The sequence below is a fragment of the Chelonia mydas genome, chromosome 23, assembly GCF_015237465.2.
Source record: "Chelonia mydas isolate rCheMyd1 chromosome 23, rCheMyd1.pri.v2, whole genome shotgun sequence".
Classification (NCBI taxonomy): Eukaryota; Metazoa; Chordata; order Testudines; family Cheloniidae; genus Chelonia; species Chelonia mydas.
This window is the reverse complement of record NC_051263.2, coordinates 4,978,498-4,997,477: the sequence shown is the minus strand read 5'-3', so window position 1 is coordinate 4,997,477 and position 18,980 is coordinate 4,978,498. Positions and strand designations below refer to the sequence as shown.

The following is an 18,980-nucleotide window of genomic DNA, read 5'->3' as shown; positions in this document are numbered from 1 at the left end:
GCCCCCCCATGGCACTGTGTCCCGTCCTCTCCTGCACCCCGAACCAGGCCCTGCCAGTCGTACGGCAACGTGCCAAGGGGCAGCGTCGTGCCGGTGTAGCACCTGCTTCACCAGCCCTGTGGGCGGCCCCATTCTGCCCTGCCCAGCCCTCCGCGCCCCATCGGTCCGCCCAGCCTTCTGCCGACACAAGGCAAGCAAAGCAGCCACCGCCACCGAGCCGGGATCGGCTGCCACGGACTGGCAATGCCCTCACAGCGCCACCCGGCCGGGATCGGCAGCTGGACAGCCTAAGGCGCGGGCAGGTGCAAGCCAGTGCGGAGCGGATCCCGTGGGAAGAGCTCGGATGGGCTAGTGAGCGTCTGGGAAAGGCGGGCAAGTGTGTTGTGGTGTCACACACACAGAGCACGGCCCATCCCCTCCAGCAGGGGGCAGCAAGGTCACACACACACACACACACACACACACACACAGAGCAGGGCCCATCCCCTCCAGCAGGGGGCGGCAGGGACACACACACACATGCAGACGCACCACACATACAGAGCAGGGCCCATCCCCTCCAGCAGGGACACACACACACACGCACAGCAGGGCTTATCCCCTCCAGCAGGGGGCAGCAGGGACACACACACGCATGCAGACGCACCACACACACAGAGCAGGGCTCATCCCCTCCAGCAGGGGGCAGCAGGGACACACACACGCATGCAGACGCACCACACACACACAGCAGGGCTCATCCCCTCCAGCAGGGGGTGACAGGGACACACACACACACAGAGTAGGGCTCATCCCCTCCAGCAGGGACACACACACACACGCACACAGCAGGGCTCATTCCCTCCAGCAGGGACACACCCACCCACACAGAGCAGGACCCATCCCCTCCAGCAGGGGGCAGAAGGCATGCAGACACCCACATAGCCCTTTTTCTCTCTCTCCCCCTCATCCACACACACGCGTGTGTTACCTGAGAGCACCACCTCCACCAAGTCCCCCTCCTGGATGTCTCCGGCCACGCGCACCAGCTGCAGGATGTTGGCGGACGACAGGTCATGTTTGAAGAGCAGGATCTTGTCATAGAGCCCGTAGAAGCCGCACTCTGGGAACTGTGAGGACAGACAGACAGACAGACAGACATGGGACGGGGAGGCCATGGCTGAGTGCTGGGGGACACAGCCGAGCCATGCAGTAAATACCCTGCTGAGGCAATTCTTAATTTAGCCCTACGTGGTGCACAGGATCCGGTCCAAGAGGCACATACAGCTGAACCACATGGCGATTAAATTTAACATCAGTGCAGGGAGGGAAACACCTAAGAAACCCACCACAGCAGCATTTAACTACAAAAAGGGGGAACTACGCTAAAATGACGAGGCTAATTAAATGGACATTAAAAGGAACAGTCACAAGGGTGAAATGCCTGCAAGCTGCATGGAAACTTTTTGAAAACACCAGAATAGAGGCTCAAACTAAATTTATACACACACACACACACACAACAGTAAAAGGACCAAAAAAAATGCCATCATGGCTAAACAGCAGAATAAAGTAGGCAGCCCAGAGACAAAAAGACATCTTTTAAAAACTGGAAGTCAAATCCAACTGAGGAAAACAGAAAGGAGCATAAACTCTGGCAAGTCAAGTGTAAAAGTATAATTAGGCCGGCCAAGACAGAATTTGAAGAGCAACTATCAAAAGACACAAAAACTAGCGCAAAACTGTTTATAAGTACATCAGAAGCAGGAAGTGGGCCGAATAATCAGTGCGGCCACTGGATAATCGAGGTGCGAAAGGAGCACTCAAGGAAGACAAAGGCATTGCAGAGAAGAAGCTAGGTGAATTCTTTGCATCTGTGTTCACTACAGAGGATATGAGGGAGATTCCCACATGTGAGCCATTCTTCTTCAGTGACAAATCTGAGGAGCGGTCCCAGATGGAGATGTCAGTAGAGGAGGTTTCCGAACAAACCGATAAATTAAACAGTAATAAGTCACCAAGACCAAGAGTTTTGAAGGGACTCAAATATGAAATTGCAGAACTACTAACTACGGTAGGTAACCTACCGCTTAAAGCAGCCTCTGAACCAGACGACTGGCAGAGAGCTAATGTGACATCCAGTTTTTAAGAAGGCTGCAGAGGCAACTACAGGCCGGTTAAGTCTAACTTCAGGACCAGGCAAATTGGTTGACCCTATAGTAAAGAACAGAATTATCAGACACACAGACGAACAGGATATGTTGGGAAGAGTCAACACGGCCTTTGTAACGGGAAATCACGCCTCACCAATCTGTTAGGATTTTTTGAGGGTGTCAACAAACATGTGGACAAGAATGATTTGGTGGATATAGGCTACTTAGACTTTCACAAAGCCTTTGACTAGGTCCCCTCACCAAAGGCTCTTAAGCAGTCATGGGATAAGAGGGAAGAGCCACTCATGAATCAGTAACTGGCTAAAAGACAGGAAATAAAGGGTAGGAATAAACAGTCAGTTTTCACAATGGAGAGCGGTAAATAGCAGGGTCCCCCTAGGATCTGTACTGGGCTGTGCTGTTCAACATATTCCTAAATGATCTGGTAAAAGGGGTGATCAGTGAGGTGGCAAAGTTTCCAGACAGTACAAAATTACTCAAGATAGCTAAGTCCATAGCAGACCGCAAAGAGGTACAGAGGGATCTCACCAAACTGGGTGACCGGGCAAGAAAATGGCAGATGAAATTCAATGTTGATAAATGCAAATTAATGCATATAATGCACATAATCCCAACTTTACATACAAAATGAGGGGGTCTAAATCAGCTGTTACCACTCAAGAAAGAGATCTTGGAGTCATCATGGATAGTTCTCTGAAAAGACCAGCTTAACAAGCAGGACAGTCCAAGAAAGCGAACAGAATGTTAGGAACCATTAGGAAAGGGATGGATAATAAGGCAGAGAACGTTATAACGCCCCGATAGAAAGCCATGGTACGCCCACTCCTTGAATACTACATGAGGTTCTGGTCATCCCATCTCAAAAAAGAGAGATGATTGGAAAAGGTACAGAGATGGGCAACAAAAATGATTAAGTGTATGGAGCAGCTTCCACATGAGGAGAGATTAATAAGGCTGGGAGTGGTCAGCTTGGGAAAGAGACGACTAAGGGGGATATGACCGAGGTCTATAAAATAATGAATGGCGTGAAGAAAATGACTAGGGACGTGTTATTTACCACTTCAGGGAACAAGAACCAGGGAGGGGTCACCCGATGAAATCAATATGCAGCAGGTTTCAAACAAAGAAAAGGAAGTGCTTCGTCACACAACGCACCGTCAACCTGTGGAACTCCTTGCCAGGGGATGTTGTGAAGGCCAAAAGTATAACAGGGTTCAAAAAGAATTAGATCAGTTCCTGAAGGACAGGTCCCTCCAATGGCTATTAGCCAAGAGGGTCAAGGATGCAACTCCATGCTCTGGGTGTCCCTAAATCTAATAGAAGCTGGAACTGGATGACAAGGGACGGATCACTTGATGATGACCTGTTCTGTTCGTTCCCTCTGAGACACCTGGCATTGGCCACTGTCGGAAGACAGGACACCAGGCTAGATGGACCTTTGGTCTGACCCAGGATGGCCATTCTTATGTACTTCTGATCCCTCCCACAGCTTACCAGACCTAATATCCAGCAGAAGACGGCTCCCTGTTGGCTGGCAGGGAACACCCCGAGCAGGTGCGCCTCTACATGGGCGCATATACAGCCCACCCTATCCCACCCACTACTGAGCCAGAGAGGGGCAGGGCCAGGGAGCAGCCAGGCCTGCATTCAACAGCCAAAGCACAGAGGTGGCAAGTGACTCACTCAAGACCAAACAGTGAATTAATGACAGAGCTCAGAACAGAACCCAGCCCTGACTCCCAGCCCTGCCCCCTATCCAACCATTGGACCCCACTCCCCTCCCAGAGCTGGGACAGAACCCAGGAGTCCTGGTTCCCACTCCCCTCCCAGAGCTGGGACAGAACCCAGGAGTCCTGGTTCCCACTCCCCTCCCAGAGCTGGGGACAGAACCCAGGAGTCCTGGCTCCCAGTCCCCCTGCTCTAACCACTAGATCCCACTCCCCTCCCAGAGCTGGGGACAGAACCCAGGAGTCCTGGTTCCCAGCGCTGCCCCCCACCCCCTCACTCTAAGCCCAATCTCACAGAAGTTGCGGTGGCTGGTGGGGAGCAGTGGTTGCATTGTTGCGAACTTCTAGCTGCCCTCAGTACCCTCCATGGCTGCTGAGCCCAGCCTGGACTTTGGGGGCCCCACCCATGGGGAGGAGCTGGGGAGGAAAGACAGGGCCCGATGACCCATTAGTGCATCCCCCTCCTCTGCTCTGAGAGCTCCCCACCCAGATCCATCCCCAAGGCAGTGCTGGTGCCAGGAGACGGGGCTGGCACATGGGGTGTTTAAGGGTCTCTGGCAGCTCGGGCTCCCCGGGGGAGACAGAAAAGATCCCGGGCCAAAGTCCCCACAGCTGCCCCGATGGCTTCCTCCAGCCAGGAGGGGATGAGGGTCTGATGCGTGGGTGCCTGGGGCCGCCTGCTAGGTGGGGGCGTGTTATCCCATCAGTGGCCTGCAGGGCCCTGCTCTGCTGCAGACAGACTCCCTGGGCAACTCTCTTCAGTTCCCCCGTGCCTCAGTTTCCCCACTGGTACAGTGGAACTGGGTGCTCTGGCTCCCCCACTGTCATCTGGAAGGGCGCCCCCCCCCCCCATCTGATGGTAGAGCCCACAAAGGGCAGCCTGGACAGAGGGGCTGCCGCGCTCTCCCTCCAGCTGCTTATGCAAATCCGTGGGGTTATTTTTGGCTCTGAGCTGGCCCCAGCGAGGAGCGATCTGGTTCCAGTTGATCTCCGGCCTCTTCCTTCCTTCCTCCTGCCCAAGCAGGGCCCAGCCCGTTCCACTCCACCAGCGCCAGGAGGAGGAGTCACCTCACACACCCACAGATGCACCCTGATCAGCCAGCTTGCAAGCTCAGCTCAGGGGAGCCACCTTTTCCCTCTCCAACACCCCCCCACACACAGACACACAGGGCCGGCTCTCTGAACCCAACTTCCCACTCCAGGGCGGGCACAGAGGGGCCGGGACCCCGGCTCAAACCACCCCTGCTTCAGCTTTTGCAGAGAACCCAAAACCCCACCATGGCGATTCTGCAGAGACACCCTCCCCGCCCCCCCGCCACAACGGCCCATCTTGTTCTCAGGAAGAGCCAAGCGACAATAAAACCCCTCACTCAGGGCCTAGAGAGCGGCTAGCAGGGGAGCTGTCCGGAGAGCTCAGCGCACATCCCCAAGGCTGGCACGGTCAGAACCGGGCCTGCTGCAGCGACAAGCAAGTCAGGAAAGCGGGTTCCTCTCTTTGCGACCAGGAGGCTGAGAGACAGACCAATCTGGGCTGAGATAGCCAGCCCCAGCGTGGGTGGATGGGCAGAGAGGGAGACTGAAGGGCAGAGAGGAGGATAAAATGGAGAGACAGACAGCGGATGGGTGGAAGGATGGATTGAAGAACAGATGGACAGACAGACACAGTGGATGGAAGGAGGAATAGAAGGACAGCTAGGATATTGCGGGCAGCTGGATGGATGGGCAGACAGTAGCTGGAAGGATGGATAGAACAACAGATGGTTAGATAAGAGAGTGAATGGATCAAAGGACAGATGGACAGACACTGGACTGGAGGCTGGATAGGAGGACAGATGGACAGAGACAGTGGACGGAAGGATGGAGAGGAGGACAAATGGACAGACAAGCAGTGGACAGAAGGAGGGACAGGAGGACAGATGGACAGAAGGAGGGACACGGGGACAGCCACGGTACTGCGGATGGAAGGAGGGAAGGGAGACAGACAACCCTTCCCTCAACGTCTTACCCTCCCAGACAACCTCAGGATGAGGCCAGGTGCCCAGGTGCGGGCAAGTGGGGGCAGGGTATTGTCGAGCAGGACACGGGGACTCTTGGGACGTGAAGGAGGGGCCACAGGGCTGGGATGGGGCGGGGGTAACCGTGATGTGCCCTGGGCTTGGGGGGTGGCATGACTAAAGACACAAAGGGCCAGGTGGGGAAGGAGCTGAGCAGCGACTCAAGAGACCAGGGTTCAGTTCCCAGCTCTGCAACAGGCTCCTCTGTGCAACCTTGGACAAGTCACTTAGCTCCTATGTGCCTCAGTTTCCCCATCTATAACGGGGGGGGCGGGGGGGAGAACAGCACCACCCTGCCTTACAGGCAGGGCTTATGAGGATAAATACACCAAAGAGTGTGAAGTGCTCAGATACCACCGGCTGGGGACCACCAAAGACAGGAAGGGAAGGCTGTCCCAGAGAGCTGGAACCAAGCAGGGGGAGGGGCTGGGAAAGCTGCAGCTCAAGCTGGGTTGAACAGGGCCAAGGCGTGGTCGGTTCTAGGCAGGGGGGAGGCAGCGGGGAGGCAGGGAGCCCACGAGGGACCTCTGGGAAAGGGCTCGTGCCGCAGCTCTGCGGCTGCAGCCGGCTGCCTGTTGTCAGGACGTGGTTAGAAGCAGGGCTCTTGGCCCGGGGCCCAGAGAGTTCAGTGAAGGGCTGGCGCAGGTGCCGACACTGCATTCCCCGCCCCCCCATTCCCCCTCTGAGGAGCCAGGCTCCTCCAGCAGCCACGGTGCAGCAACAGGCTGTGTGGAGCCGTCACACAGGGGGAAACTGAGGCCCAGTAGAGGCCAAGTCCCTCATCCAAGGATGCTGAGTGAGTCAGAAGCAGAGCAGGGAAAAGAACCCAGGAGTCCCAGCCCCCCCTGCTCTAACCACTGAACCCCGCTCCCCTGCCAGAGCTGGGGATAGAACCCAGGAGTCCTGGCTCCCAGAGCCCTTTTGCCTACTCAGGGTAACTCCCACCGAACAGGACGCCAAGTTCAAAGTGTGCCCCTGGGGCCTTGCTTTCCTTTCCAGGCCTGTTGTGCAAGAAGACCCCAGCTCTGGCACTGCCACGTATCATTGGATCCCAACACCAGGGCTGCCCTTCTCGATTCTCACACAGGAGATTAACCCTGTGGATGGGTGTTTCGGAGCACACGGGCCAAGGGGAGCAGCTGCTTCCCTGGTGCAGGGAGAGAGGGAGGCAGCAGCTGCAGGGGGGCTAATTACAGCGCCTCCCCCACCCACTCCGCCCCGCTGTGGCGCCAGCCGTGGGGTGGGACGTGACCCGGCCACAACCACAGGGTCAGTGGTGCAAGCTGCAGCTTTGCTCCGTGCAGCCACGGGCTGCCCAAAGATCCCAGGTTGCAGGGAGCGGCTGGTGGCTCGGTAGGAGGCCTCAGTGAATCGGGGGAGTTGAACAGCTGAACGCCCCGTAAACCAATATTCCCACCCACTTGTGACTGTCAAAGAGACCGAGAGCTGGACCGGGCTCCTAATCCGCGGTGGGGCCGGGACAATTGTCCAGCCTGACTCCTCCCTGTAGCAGTAAGGGAGTTCTTCACTTCCCCACCCCACACGACTGGGCAGCGTCTCCATGGCACTCAGAGAGCTGCATTCCTTCCACCCCAGAAGCAGAGGTATTTACAGAAATACATGCATTAAATATTTGCGAGGAGTGCAGTACTGTGGTAACGAGGGCCGGATTAGGACAGAGGGATGGATACAAAATAGGGGTGGGGGGTGTTTGCATGTAGATAGATAGATAAATAGATAGATAGAGCATAGGGATAAAGTGTCCTATATACACACTGTATAAAAGAGAGGCCCCAAGAATCATGAGATTTTTTTTTTAAATAATAGATTTGAGGTTATTTATTTGCCTTCTAGTATCATAGAATCTCAGGGCCCATATTTTCAAGCTTTTGTCCACAACCACAAGAACTTACATTTTAAAAACCAAAAAAAAAAATGTAAGCGGAGATCCGAAGGTCATAACCTGACTCCTGCAGCTGGGGACTTGTGGGGGGAGGGAAACAAACTCAAAGTCTCACAAGGTTTGCAATACAATGGCAAGAATCGTAAATTTATTTGGAATCATTTCTGGGTGAAGTGTGGGCAAAAGAGAAGATAATGAGCAGCTCTACTAATTATTTAGCTACATTAATACTATAGTAACCACTCAGAAGCTATATTAATTAGGTCTCACGCTGCTAGTCGGTCGAGTCTTTTACACTGCAAGCTCTCCAGGGCAGAGACTTGCTGGTTTTGCCATGTTTGTACAGCACCTGCCACAATGGAGAGAAACTAGACATCTCTACGGGCTACCACATTCTCTTCAATAATAATAATTTACTATTCCTGGGGACACTTGGCTTCTTTTGAGACCTAAAATCTAAGGTTTGATATTTGTCCAAACAGGATTTTAAAAAAAAAGGGAGAGAAATGGTTTTGAGTGTTACTGTTTTAAAAAGACACTTCACCTAGACCTGGATTTTTAGATCATATTTTCCAGCACAAAAGGGTTAAAATCTACCAGCCTGAAAGACCCTCCAGCCCTCACCTGTGATGACACTTCACTCCCATTCCTGCTGTCTCATGTAACGTACAAAACCCATAGCCTCCCAAGACTTTGGCCGCCGAACCTCATGACAGCGGCAAGGACAGAACCCAGGCCTCTTTCCCGGGAAGCCCAGCACCACCGGAGAATCTCCATGAGCAGCGAGGCTATGACACACGACTGAGCGGTTCTGACACCGCCCAGCGGAGGGCAGCCATGCACAGGCACGCTGGGCCACAGCTTTTTCCATGGGCAGGGCCCGGTCCCTGATAACATCCCAGGAATTCAAAGTCCACCGCAGTTAGCTACAGATTCAAAGCTGGAGATGAGGCCAGTGGGGCCTTACCCCCCACAAGGTGTCTGGTCCCTTGGAGGTCCACAGGAGCTCTTCTTTCTACCCTGGTTCAGTACCCCCTGCCCCCATGGGACGCAGCCTGTGGTAGATCAGCCAATTCCCAGGTGATCCTAATTATTAGGTGTGTTATGGCAGCACCCAGTCACACACTAGGACCCAATTGTGAGAGTGGCTGTATTACTCTGTATTGTATTGTATAACTATTAGGTGTATTACAGTAGTACCTAGGCACCCCACTCCTGGACCAGGACCTCATTGCGCCAGGCGCTGTATGTTTTTATTGCTATTAGTGTTTATTGCGGTTGTCCCTAGGAGCCCGGCAACAGCCCTGGCCCTCACTGTGTCTGTGCAGCGCTTGGCACAGAACAGAAAGACAGTCCCTGCCCCAAAATGCGGACAACTGATCGGGGAGGGGGGGATGACACGGTATGTGTGCACAGTTCGTGCCTTGTCCCTACCAAGCTACGGGGGCTGCTCCTCCAAGCACCGAAATGCAGCCCCCTCTGGGGTGGAGCGTGGCAGCGCCATAAGAGACAATCCGCTCTCCACCTCCCCTCAGGGCCTTCCCCGGGTTGCAGGGGGTGGATCCCAGCCCCGCTACAATACCACATCCCAGTGCAGGCCTGGGGGAGCAGCCTGTCTCCCTCATTCGCTCCTCTGTCTCTGGAGGCAGGGAACGGATTTCCAGCTAGGGAGGCAGGTCTTTGGGGCAAGAGGTGTCTCCTGGGAGGGGGGAGTGACTCTGATGCCCCGTTCTGCTCCCCTTGTAGACCCACCAGAAGAGAAGACTTGGGGGGGGGAGCCTTGAGGCAGCGTGAGCCCACAACAGGGGAAGTGGGAATAATCACACACACCCCAGTTACGAGGCCAGCTGGCTCGTTCTAGGGCATCCCCAAAGAGCCGGGATGGTCAAACCCGGCCTTTTTCTCCTCCTCCTGGACTGGCCAGCTAAGGGTTAATCCCGGAGTCACGCTTTCCCTTCTCCCAGCTGCTGCCAAAACTGTTACTGATCTGCAGGAAGCAGGCACATAACAGCAGGCAATAAACCCGAAGGGAGGGAGCTCTTCTCCCGGCCAGCACAGGCATCAGGGACCGGCCCCTCTATTCAAGGCTAGATCAAGATCAGGGCAAGGCCTACTAATCAGCAGGCTCATATTTCTACGGGGCCCTGGAGGATCCACAAAGCACCGAGCAAAATCTAAACACTGGGCACTGAAATGCAGCCACCTCTGGGGTGAGGCGCAGCAGCTCTTTAACAGCCAGACAAACTTTCTACGGTTCAGAACGGAGGAAGTGAAGCATGAGCCAACCTGAAACTACAGACAGGAATTTAAGGAAGTGGAAGACAATTACCAACTACCCAGACTGGAATTTCGCCAGGAGACCTGAGCTAAGAGGCCTTCCCTTGTGAAAAGCAGCTGTGGGAGCTTTAGTAACCACAAGCAATCATGGCCTTTTGCATTTCCTATAGCGGCCAGCACCTCCAACAGCACCCTACCCTTAGCACCAGGCTGGGGCTGATCCCTGCCTGGGGCCTCCAGGCAATGCCCCAATACTGCATCCAAGCGGAAGAGTACCCCCTACAGATAGTAAGACAACTCTTCAATGGCACTGCACATCCACGGATCTCAACGCCCAGCAGAGTACAAGGAGAGCGGAGAGAGAGGACATGACTTGCCCAAGGCCTTACAGTCTCCTGTGCTGAATGCAAGGCCACATTAAACCTCAGAGCTGGGAGGCAGAACCCAGGAGTCCTGACATCCAGGCCCCGCCCAACCACTAGCCTCCACTCCCCTCCCACAGCTGGGGCTAGAACGCAGGAGTCCTGGCTCCCAATCCTGTGCCCTTTCCACTTGACCACAATGTCTCTGCCTGCAGCATCTCTGAGGTCTCTCATCCAAGAGCGGCCCCTGTTTACCCTTTGGCCGGCTCCCCCACATGGCCCCTACAGTTAGCGCCTTCCCCTCCTTACATGCCTCACATCCACAACGCCCTTCCTGTCCACCCCGCCACAATGAATGCACTACACCCCCAGAGGGACACCTCCCTAAGCCCCACAAAAGGGCTCTCTGATGCTGCGGCATCATCTGTTCCCACCCCCCCCGGCCAGAAGCTACTGTGTCCAAGGCCTCGGGGATTAACCAATCTGGGCCAAGCTCGAGGGCTAGTGATCTGGATCAGTTCTGACTCATGGCGTCCGAGCCAGCTGCAAAGTCGCTCCTTGCCCAGGCTCTGGAGATCAGGCTCTCCTTGCTCAGGCTCTCCAGCTAGGAGATCCAGCAGAGGGAGATGGGGCCCTTTCCCCAGCCAGCGGGGGGGGGGGGGGGGGGGGAAGGGTCACATCCCCAGCCGTTGGGGTCACCCCTGCTTCCCAGCCCTGGCGGCTCCTGTGCAGGGACTGCAGATCCATCTGGAAAGGTAGCCCCAACAGCACGGAGTTTGGACTGGGGCAGGGGGGCATGAAACAGGTTTGTGATGCACCCCTCTGCTCCCCTTCCCTTTAGGTCTCCATAGCCTGTGCCCCAAGACCCCAGGAGAAGGACACCAGCGTGGGGGGGGGAGATATATGGGGGGAGGTCAGTCCTGGAGCTCGTTACTGGGAATCAGGTGATCAAGGGAGTCCCTGAAACACACACTGCAGAATCTTCATCACCCAGACCCAAACTCCCAGCACGGATACCCAGCCCTGAATTTCCAGACCTCCCAGCACCCAGACCAGACCTTGGCCCCACAGCTCCTTCCCTGTCATGCCCCAGAACAAGGACGGAGGGGTCCCCTCTGATCTGCCCCATCCCATGGGCCTCCGTGAACCCAGCTGGGCCTCCGGGAGCTGGAAAACCTCACCCCTCTCCCGTCAGGCAAGGAGCCACGGGTAGAGTTTCCACTCGTTGGTGGAAGTCCTGCTGTTTCGGGGAGCGGGGGCAGAAGAACCCCTTTACCTGGGGGAGGATGAGGAGCACCAGACTCGGAGCTTAAACCGCAAAAGTTGCAGTTTCCAACCAAATGAAATCCCCACCCCCATGGGGGGAGTCGGGCGGAGATGGGACCCAGCCCCCAACCCCAAACCAGAGTCTGGCCCCAGCTGGCTGCCTCCCAGACTCTCCGCCTGGCTTCATTACCCTATCTACCCCCACAAGGTTTCCCACATCCCCTCTGCACCCCACTTCCTTCCCCATCGACCCCCGTCCCCGGCCTGCCTGTCCCTCCACCATGCACAGTATAGCATCAAAACACCACAACTGCAGTTAAACCTTCCCACCCCACGCAGCTGATACAGGCAGCCCAGCTCGCAGGCTCCCAGACACACACCCATGTGGACACACGCAATTCCAGGCACACACATTAAGTCTTGATGCACAGACACAGTCATGCAAACACTCTTGCCACATGCACCACAATCATACACACAACACGGAATCGCACAGTCACACACACACACACACCACAATCATACACACAATGTGCAACTGCAGTCACACACTCATAACAGTACAGATACACAATCACACACAGTCACACACCACAGTCATACACACAACACACAGTCACACACTCACAATACAGATACACAATCATACAACACACAATCGCCATCACACACACCCCCACATACACACGACATGCAATCACAGTCACACACCACAATCATACACACAATACGCAATCGCGGTCACACACTCACAACAGTACAGATACACAATCATACAACACACAGTCAGTCACACACCACAATCATACACACACCACGCAATCGCAGTCACACACCACAATCATACACACAACATACAATCGCACATGGTCTCTCACACACGCCAATTTAGATACACAAACACACACACAGGACGATCGAGACACAATTACACACAGACAGACAGAGACAGAGCCTCTCTCGCTTCTTGGGCCCGGAGTTATCTGGTCCCTCCGGGCAGCGCCTGACCCCCAGACCGCCCCACACCCGCCCCATCCCCCCTTTACCTTCTGGTCCACGATGGAGCAGGCCAGCTGCTTGACATGAGCCAGGTCCGAGGCCGCGGGGAGCAGGACGAACTCCCGGGTCAGCCCGATCTGGAGGTGGAAAGAGACCCCCTGGCAAGCGGCGCAGGACCCAGGCGCCATCGGCGCGGGCTCCGGGGCTGCCAGGCAGCCTCCCGGGGTCCCGGGGGAAGAGGGGAGGGCCGGGGGACCGGCGCAGGCGGGTGGGGAGGCCATGGAGGCCCCCGGAGAGACGCACAGACTCCCCCGCCCCTGCACCCCGAACCCAGGCGTCCGGGTCTGGCTGTCACATCCGAAGCGGGCAGCGCATCCCGGAGGGGCGCGGCGCACGAGAGCCGGCCAGGGGGGGCGCACGGCCGGGGCGCACGGGTCCTGGCACGGCCGGGGGCGCACGGCCGGGGCGCACGGGTCCTGGCACGGCCGGGGGCGCACGGGGACCCGGCCGGCGCCTCTCGCTCTCCTCCGCCGCTGCTTTCTTTTTCTTCCCCCCAAACTTTACGGCCGGCCGGGACTGAGGAGGAAGTGCTGTGAGTGACGGGCCGCGGGGCCAATGGCGAGCTCCGGGGATGAAGTCAGACGACTCTTCCCCCCCCCTCCAAACCCCCCCGCCAGCTCTCTCCACACCCCGCCCCGGGAGAGCGCGGCAGGGCGCCCCAGCCCCCCCGGCCCCCCCCCCCACTTCTCCTGCTGTCCCGCACTGGAAGCAGATGGGGGGCAGCCCGCCCCCGCCCCGTCTGTCTACATGGGTGGCTGGAGTCCCCCCCCACTAAACAAGGCGCTGGGGGAGCAGCGGACCATTCCCTCTCCTGTGTTCCCCCTTCTGCTGGGATTCCCCCCCACATCCCACCCCGTTGGTGCCCCAGAGAGAGCAGGGACCACCCGCCACTCAGCCTTGGGACCCCTCTCTCCCCTCTGCGGTCATTCCCCCCCCACACACACACACGCTGGGGAGAGAGCCCCCTGCTGGCACCAGGGAGCCTGATCCCTCTGCCCGTGGTTTGGGGTCCTGCCGGCACCCTTCTGCCACTCCCGGGCATCCCTGGAAGGGGGGGGAGGGCTGCAGCCAAGCGAGTCCAGGGAGGCTCTTGCAGGGGGTAGGGGCTGCAGAGGAGAAGGCTCCCAGGCCGTCACGTCAGGGGGGGGACAAGGCAGCGGCCAGTGCCAGGTGTGAGAATGAGAGAGACAAGAGGCCAGATTCTCTGATCTGCTCCAGTCCACGTGTGATATCTCAGCTTGCTTGCAAGCGTGTGTTGGCCCATGCAGGCCTGCGGAGCGGCAAGTCTGCATGGGAGATGCCAGCAGAGTTGCCCATTGGCAGCTGCATGGGTGCCCCTGCGTGTTTGTTTGTGCATGCGTGCAATGACGTTTGCACGTGTGCATTTGCTCGTGCGCATTTGCTCGTGCATGCATGCAGAGTGGCAAGTTTGCCCAGGTGTGTTTGCATATGGAGGGGTGCCGGGCTTGTTTGCAGATGTGTTTGCTCCTGTCTGTGTGCAGTGTGTGTTTGTACACATGTTGGCACATGCATGCGCAGGGGCACGTTTGCCCAAACATGTAGAGTCTTGGGGTTGCACATTGTACATGGCACTTGTCAACACATCCAGGACCCTGGAAGACGTTCTAACGTGACCACTTTGGGAGCAAGCTTCCCCATCGGGGACCTTTGTCTGCGGGTCCCCATGCCCCCTCCCCCTTTCCCCAGGAAGGTGGCAGGGAGAGGAAGGGAAGTGGACACAGAATCTCTACTCCCCCCTCCAGGGCTCAGAAGAGCCACTCGCTGCTGCTGTCGTCTCCGCATGGCCTGCCTTAGACAAACATCCTGCCACCGGTGCCGGAGGGGCTGGGAGCTCCCCCACCCACAGAGACCTGGGGGCAGGAGCCGTGACTGCCTAGGCCTGGGAGGGGACAGAGCAGAGAAGCCTGGGAGATGTTCCCAGCCTGAGCCCTGCTGAGCTAGAAGCCTAAGGGGAAGGAAGTGGGGATTAGCCCAAAGGCCCATCTACCCCGGTATCCTGTCTCCTTCAGTGCCCTGGCACCAGCTGTTGCAGAGGAAGGTGCCCCCTGGTGGGCAATGAATGAATAACCTGCCTAGCAGGGAAGTTACCTCTTCACCCCATCCCAGAGACTTTGGCTCAGGCTCCGCAACAGGAGGATTTTCACAGATCCCAAGGCCAGAGAACATCCCCACAATAATTCCTAGAGCAGATGTGCCTGAAAACCACCAGATTCAAACATTGCCAGAGGTGGAGCAGGCCAGCCACTGGACATGAGCTGGGTCTGAGGCCACGGGGAGGAGGACGAACTCCCAGGTCAGCCAATCCGGATGTGGACCAACACCTCTTTCAGTCTTCCCAGTCTTTACTCAACTCTGGCCCCTGCTGTGTGTCGGCTCCCCTTTGGGGCGAACAGAAGCAAATCTGCTATTCCAGTCTAGGGCAGCCAAATATTAGCAGGGAAGGATAGCTCAGTGGCCTGCTAAATGGAGGGTTGTGAGTTCAATCCTTGAGGGGGCCAATTAGGGATCTGGGCCAAAAATTGGGGCTTGGTCCTCCTTTGAGCAGGGGATTGGACTAGATGACCTCCTGAGGTCCCTTCTAACCCTGATATTCTATTCTATGATTTGCAGAATGAATGGCATTGGCACAAAGCTGCTCACAACCTGTCACTCCCTGGCTCTCCTGTAGCACTTGCCAGCCAGCCATCTCAAAGCCAGGTGTCAGCATCATTATCCCTATTTTACAGATGGAGAAACTGAGGCACAGAGCAGGGAAGTGACTCACCCCGCAGGGCAGGGGCAGAGCTGCGGACAGAACCGAGGTTGCCTGAGTCCCAGCTCACTAGACCATGACCCAGGAACCCGTCATGCTGGGGCTGTCCATTCTTACTGCTTTTAGCTTTATTCAAGTATCGGTAGGAGTGCCAGCAAAGCCGGTTCCTGCCCCGAAGAGCTGCCCATCTAAGCACAGAAGAGTCAGACCAGAAAGGGCTGATTTGTCCCTATCCACTCCTGAGTATGGCACTGGGAAGGCGGGGGAGGAGTAGAACTCACTCCTTAATTGTGCCCTGGGGATTATTAGCTAATGTCACTGGAAGCAGGAAGGAGGGGAGGGGTACGGGAAGGGGCCCTAAGGAGAGGGCTCCCAGCCAGTGCTAAGAGGAGTAATGGAGACTTGGCCATGCAGAGCCAGAGCACCAGCTGCCCCTGGGCAAGGGGAAGCTGAGCACAGAGTCATCTTCCTGCCCTGGCCCTGCACCACCCTCCCTGCCCTGGGGGGAAGGAGCCCAACAGGTTGGGCAGCATTCTGACCCAGCCATCCCGGCACCCTGCTGCAGGCCCCAGCGGGCGGGGGCGCTGCCCCAGCTCATGTCCCTGCGTGTGGGTACGCATGTGCGGGCACCCCATCCTGCTGGCGTACATGGCGGGGGCGTGCATGCAGTCAAGCCTGTACAGATGTGCACAGGCTGCCCTGCATTGGCGGACACGACGGTTTGTGGGGTGCACACAAGTGCCTGGGTGTGCGGAGATGTGTGTGTCTGTGTTCTCAAACGTGCACGGTTCTGCACAATGGTATGCACAGTGCATGTGCCTCTGTGTATGCGGTATGTGGGTGCAATGCATGTTTGTGCGTGTGCAAGGTGTGGAAAGCATGTTCGTGTGGGTGCAGTGTGTGTCCATGCGCATGCAATGCATGTACAAAGCATGTTCATGGGTGTGCAATGCATGTTCGTGCGTGTTCATGCGTGTGCAATGTGTGGTTCTTGAGCAGATGGCTTGCAGAGTGGCTGGGAGTTCTGCCAGGGGCTCTCGGAGCCTTACAGCCCCAGCCCCGCCCTGTTTACATTGGGAAGAGCAGACCCGGCCGCACCCTCTTGGGAGCCTCAAAGTGGATTGAGGACAGGCTGGGCTTTCCTGCCCTGTATGCAGCCAGGCCTAGGCCGGTTTGAGTGCAGGATGAGAGGGGCTTTGTTCTGGGCAGGTTCTGCAGGTGCTTCCCCCGGCAGCCCCACCCCCAGCCACCGCCAACGCAAACAGCAGCGGGAAGAGGCCCCAGGCTGCAGTCACAAAGCAGCTGGCCGCCAACAGCCCATGCCCGCCACAGGGCAGCTCTACCAGTGCCCCTCAATCCCAACCCGCAGCCCCCTGGCCTCCTCCTCCTGCCCAGCTCTATTGCTGCTCCTCTATCCCTCTGCCAGTCCAGCCCTGATCTCTCCCCACGCAGTTCTGCTGATGCCTCTCAAGTCTTGCCCCAAAGGCCCCCCTGTTGTTCCCTGATCCTTACCCGACTTGGGGAGCACTCCCATATTTAGAAAAAGGAGCATCCCAATTAAATAAACATTAGGAGGAACATAACAGGAATCGGGGCATCTTTGCTGGGGACTTAGGGGGCGGGGGTGTTTCCGTTAGTCCCAGCCTCTGCCCCCAGGTTGGCTGGTTCAAAACCAGTTCCTCCTCTTTTCCGAGGAAGTTTTGCTTCTTGGAAATAAATACGAGACATGGGTGGGTGTACTTGTGTACCGTCCGGGAAGTTTCCTGGCAGCCGCTGCTGAAAGCAACATTCAACCTACTTAAAAACAATCAAACAATCCATCCATATAAATAAACCTTACAGAGCTCCTCAGCCCAGCATGGGGGGAGGGAAACTTTGGCCCAGTGAACCTGCAGCTCCCATTAGCTTTGGGGGGCTCGGCCCCTCTGGAAATCAGGGCCTTAAGAGACACCTGCCCCTGAGCTCTAGGCACAACCAAGCCTTTAGGAAGTTCACATCTTCCCCACCCTCCCAGCCAATCCCAGGGGAAACAGTCTTGTGCATGGAGTGAAGGCACAAGCACCAAGTCAGCTCCCCATTATTATTAGGTGTATTACGGTAGCACCTCATGGACCAGGACCCCATTGTGTTAAGGAAGGAGTGGGCAAACTTTTTGGCCTGAGGGCCACATCGGGGAATAGAAATTGTATGGAGGGCCATGAATGCTCACAGAATTGGGGTTGAGGTGTGGGAGGGGGTGAGGGCTCTGGTTGGGGGTGCAGGCTCTGGGATGGGACCAAGAGGTTCGGAGGGCAGGAGGGGGATCAGAGCTGGGGCAGGGGGTTGGGGAGAGGCTCAGGGGTGCAGGGTCTGAGCAGCGCCTATCTCAAGCATCTCCCGGAAGCAGTAGCATGTCCCTTCTCCAGCTCCTACGTGGAGGCACAGCCAGGCGGCTCTGCATGCTGCCCCATCTGCAGGCACTGCCCCTGCAGCTCCCATTGGAGTGCCGAAGGGGGCCACGATGCAGCTTCTGGGAGCCACATGGTGCAACTCCAAACCCAGCACCCCAGCTGGAACACCGGAGCAGGGCCGAGCCGCGTGGTGCACCCCCCCTCACCCCCGCCCCAGCTGGAGTGCCGAAGCAGGGCCAAGACGCATGGTGCGGCCCCCCCTCCCCCTGACCCAGCGCCCCGGCTGGAGTGGGGCTAAGTAGTGCATGCCCCCCCAAGACCCAGTGCCCCAGCTGGAGCACTGGAGTGGGGCCAAGCCGCGTGGTGAGGGCCCCCCCACCCCCGAACACAGCACCCTGGGTGGAGCGCCGGAGTGAGGCAAGCTTAAAGCAGCTCACAGGCCAGATCCGGCCCATGGGCCGTAGATTGCCCACCCCTGTGCTAAGGGCTAGAGATTTTTTCACTGCTATTTGGTGTATTACAGTAATGGCCAGGCACTCCAGACATACATCAGGACCCTTTTGTGCTAGGGGGCTGTACATTTTTATTGCTATTAGGTGTATTATGGTAGTGCCTAGGAGCCCCAGTCCTGGACTGTGCCCCATTGTGCTAGGGGCTGTACAAACACAGAACAGAGACAGCCCCTGCCGCAAACAGCCGAGAAGCCCCCCTGCCCCGAGAACCTCCCTCCCAGACACACACATCTAGGGGCCATCGCCTCAAGGGGCCCAGCAGATCTCAGCCCCTACGTGACAACATGAGAGTCCATGCCCGAGACACCCAAGGCCAAATTAAGGCAGTTGAGGGCCCTTGGGACACTGCCACCAGAGCCCTCCACCACCCCAGGCCCCGGGCCCACACCCACCTCCACAAGAGCTGTCTGCTGGAGATCCATTCCCACTCTTCTTTGGGAAGGCTGGGCCCCCCACTGCTCCCTACCTTTGTGGTGGGGTGGGAGGCAGGGGTCTCAGCACCTA

At 57.0% G+C, this 18,980-nt stretch overlaps 1 protein-coding gene across 1 annotated transcript in view; it reads right to left on the bottom strand.

Moving 5' to 3' along the window:
* The window catches only part of PRKD2 (protein kinase D2), a 30,718-nt gene extending 17,452 nt beyond the window's left edge, over positions 1 to 13,266 (bottom strand). Inside the window, exons 1-3 of the mRNA XM_037884533.2 lie at positions 13,218 to 13,266; positions 12,789 to 13,178; positions 971 to 1,109 (exon numbers count right to left, since the gene is read on the bottom strand). Of these exons, the coding sequence (XP_037740461.2) occupies positions 971 to 1,109; positions 12,789 to 13,022 (373 nt within the window). The 5' untranslated portion in view covers positions 13,023 to 13,178; positions 13,218 to 13,266. The remainder of the gene's footprint in view (positions 1 to 970; positions 1,110 to 12,788; positions 13,179 to 13,217) is intronic.
* Between the last annotated feature and the right edge of the window lie 5,714 nt (positions 13,267 to 18,980).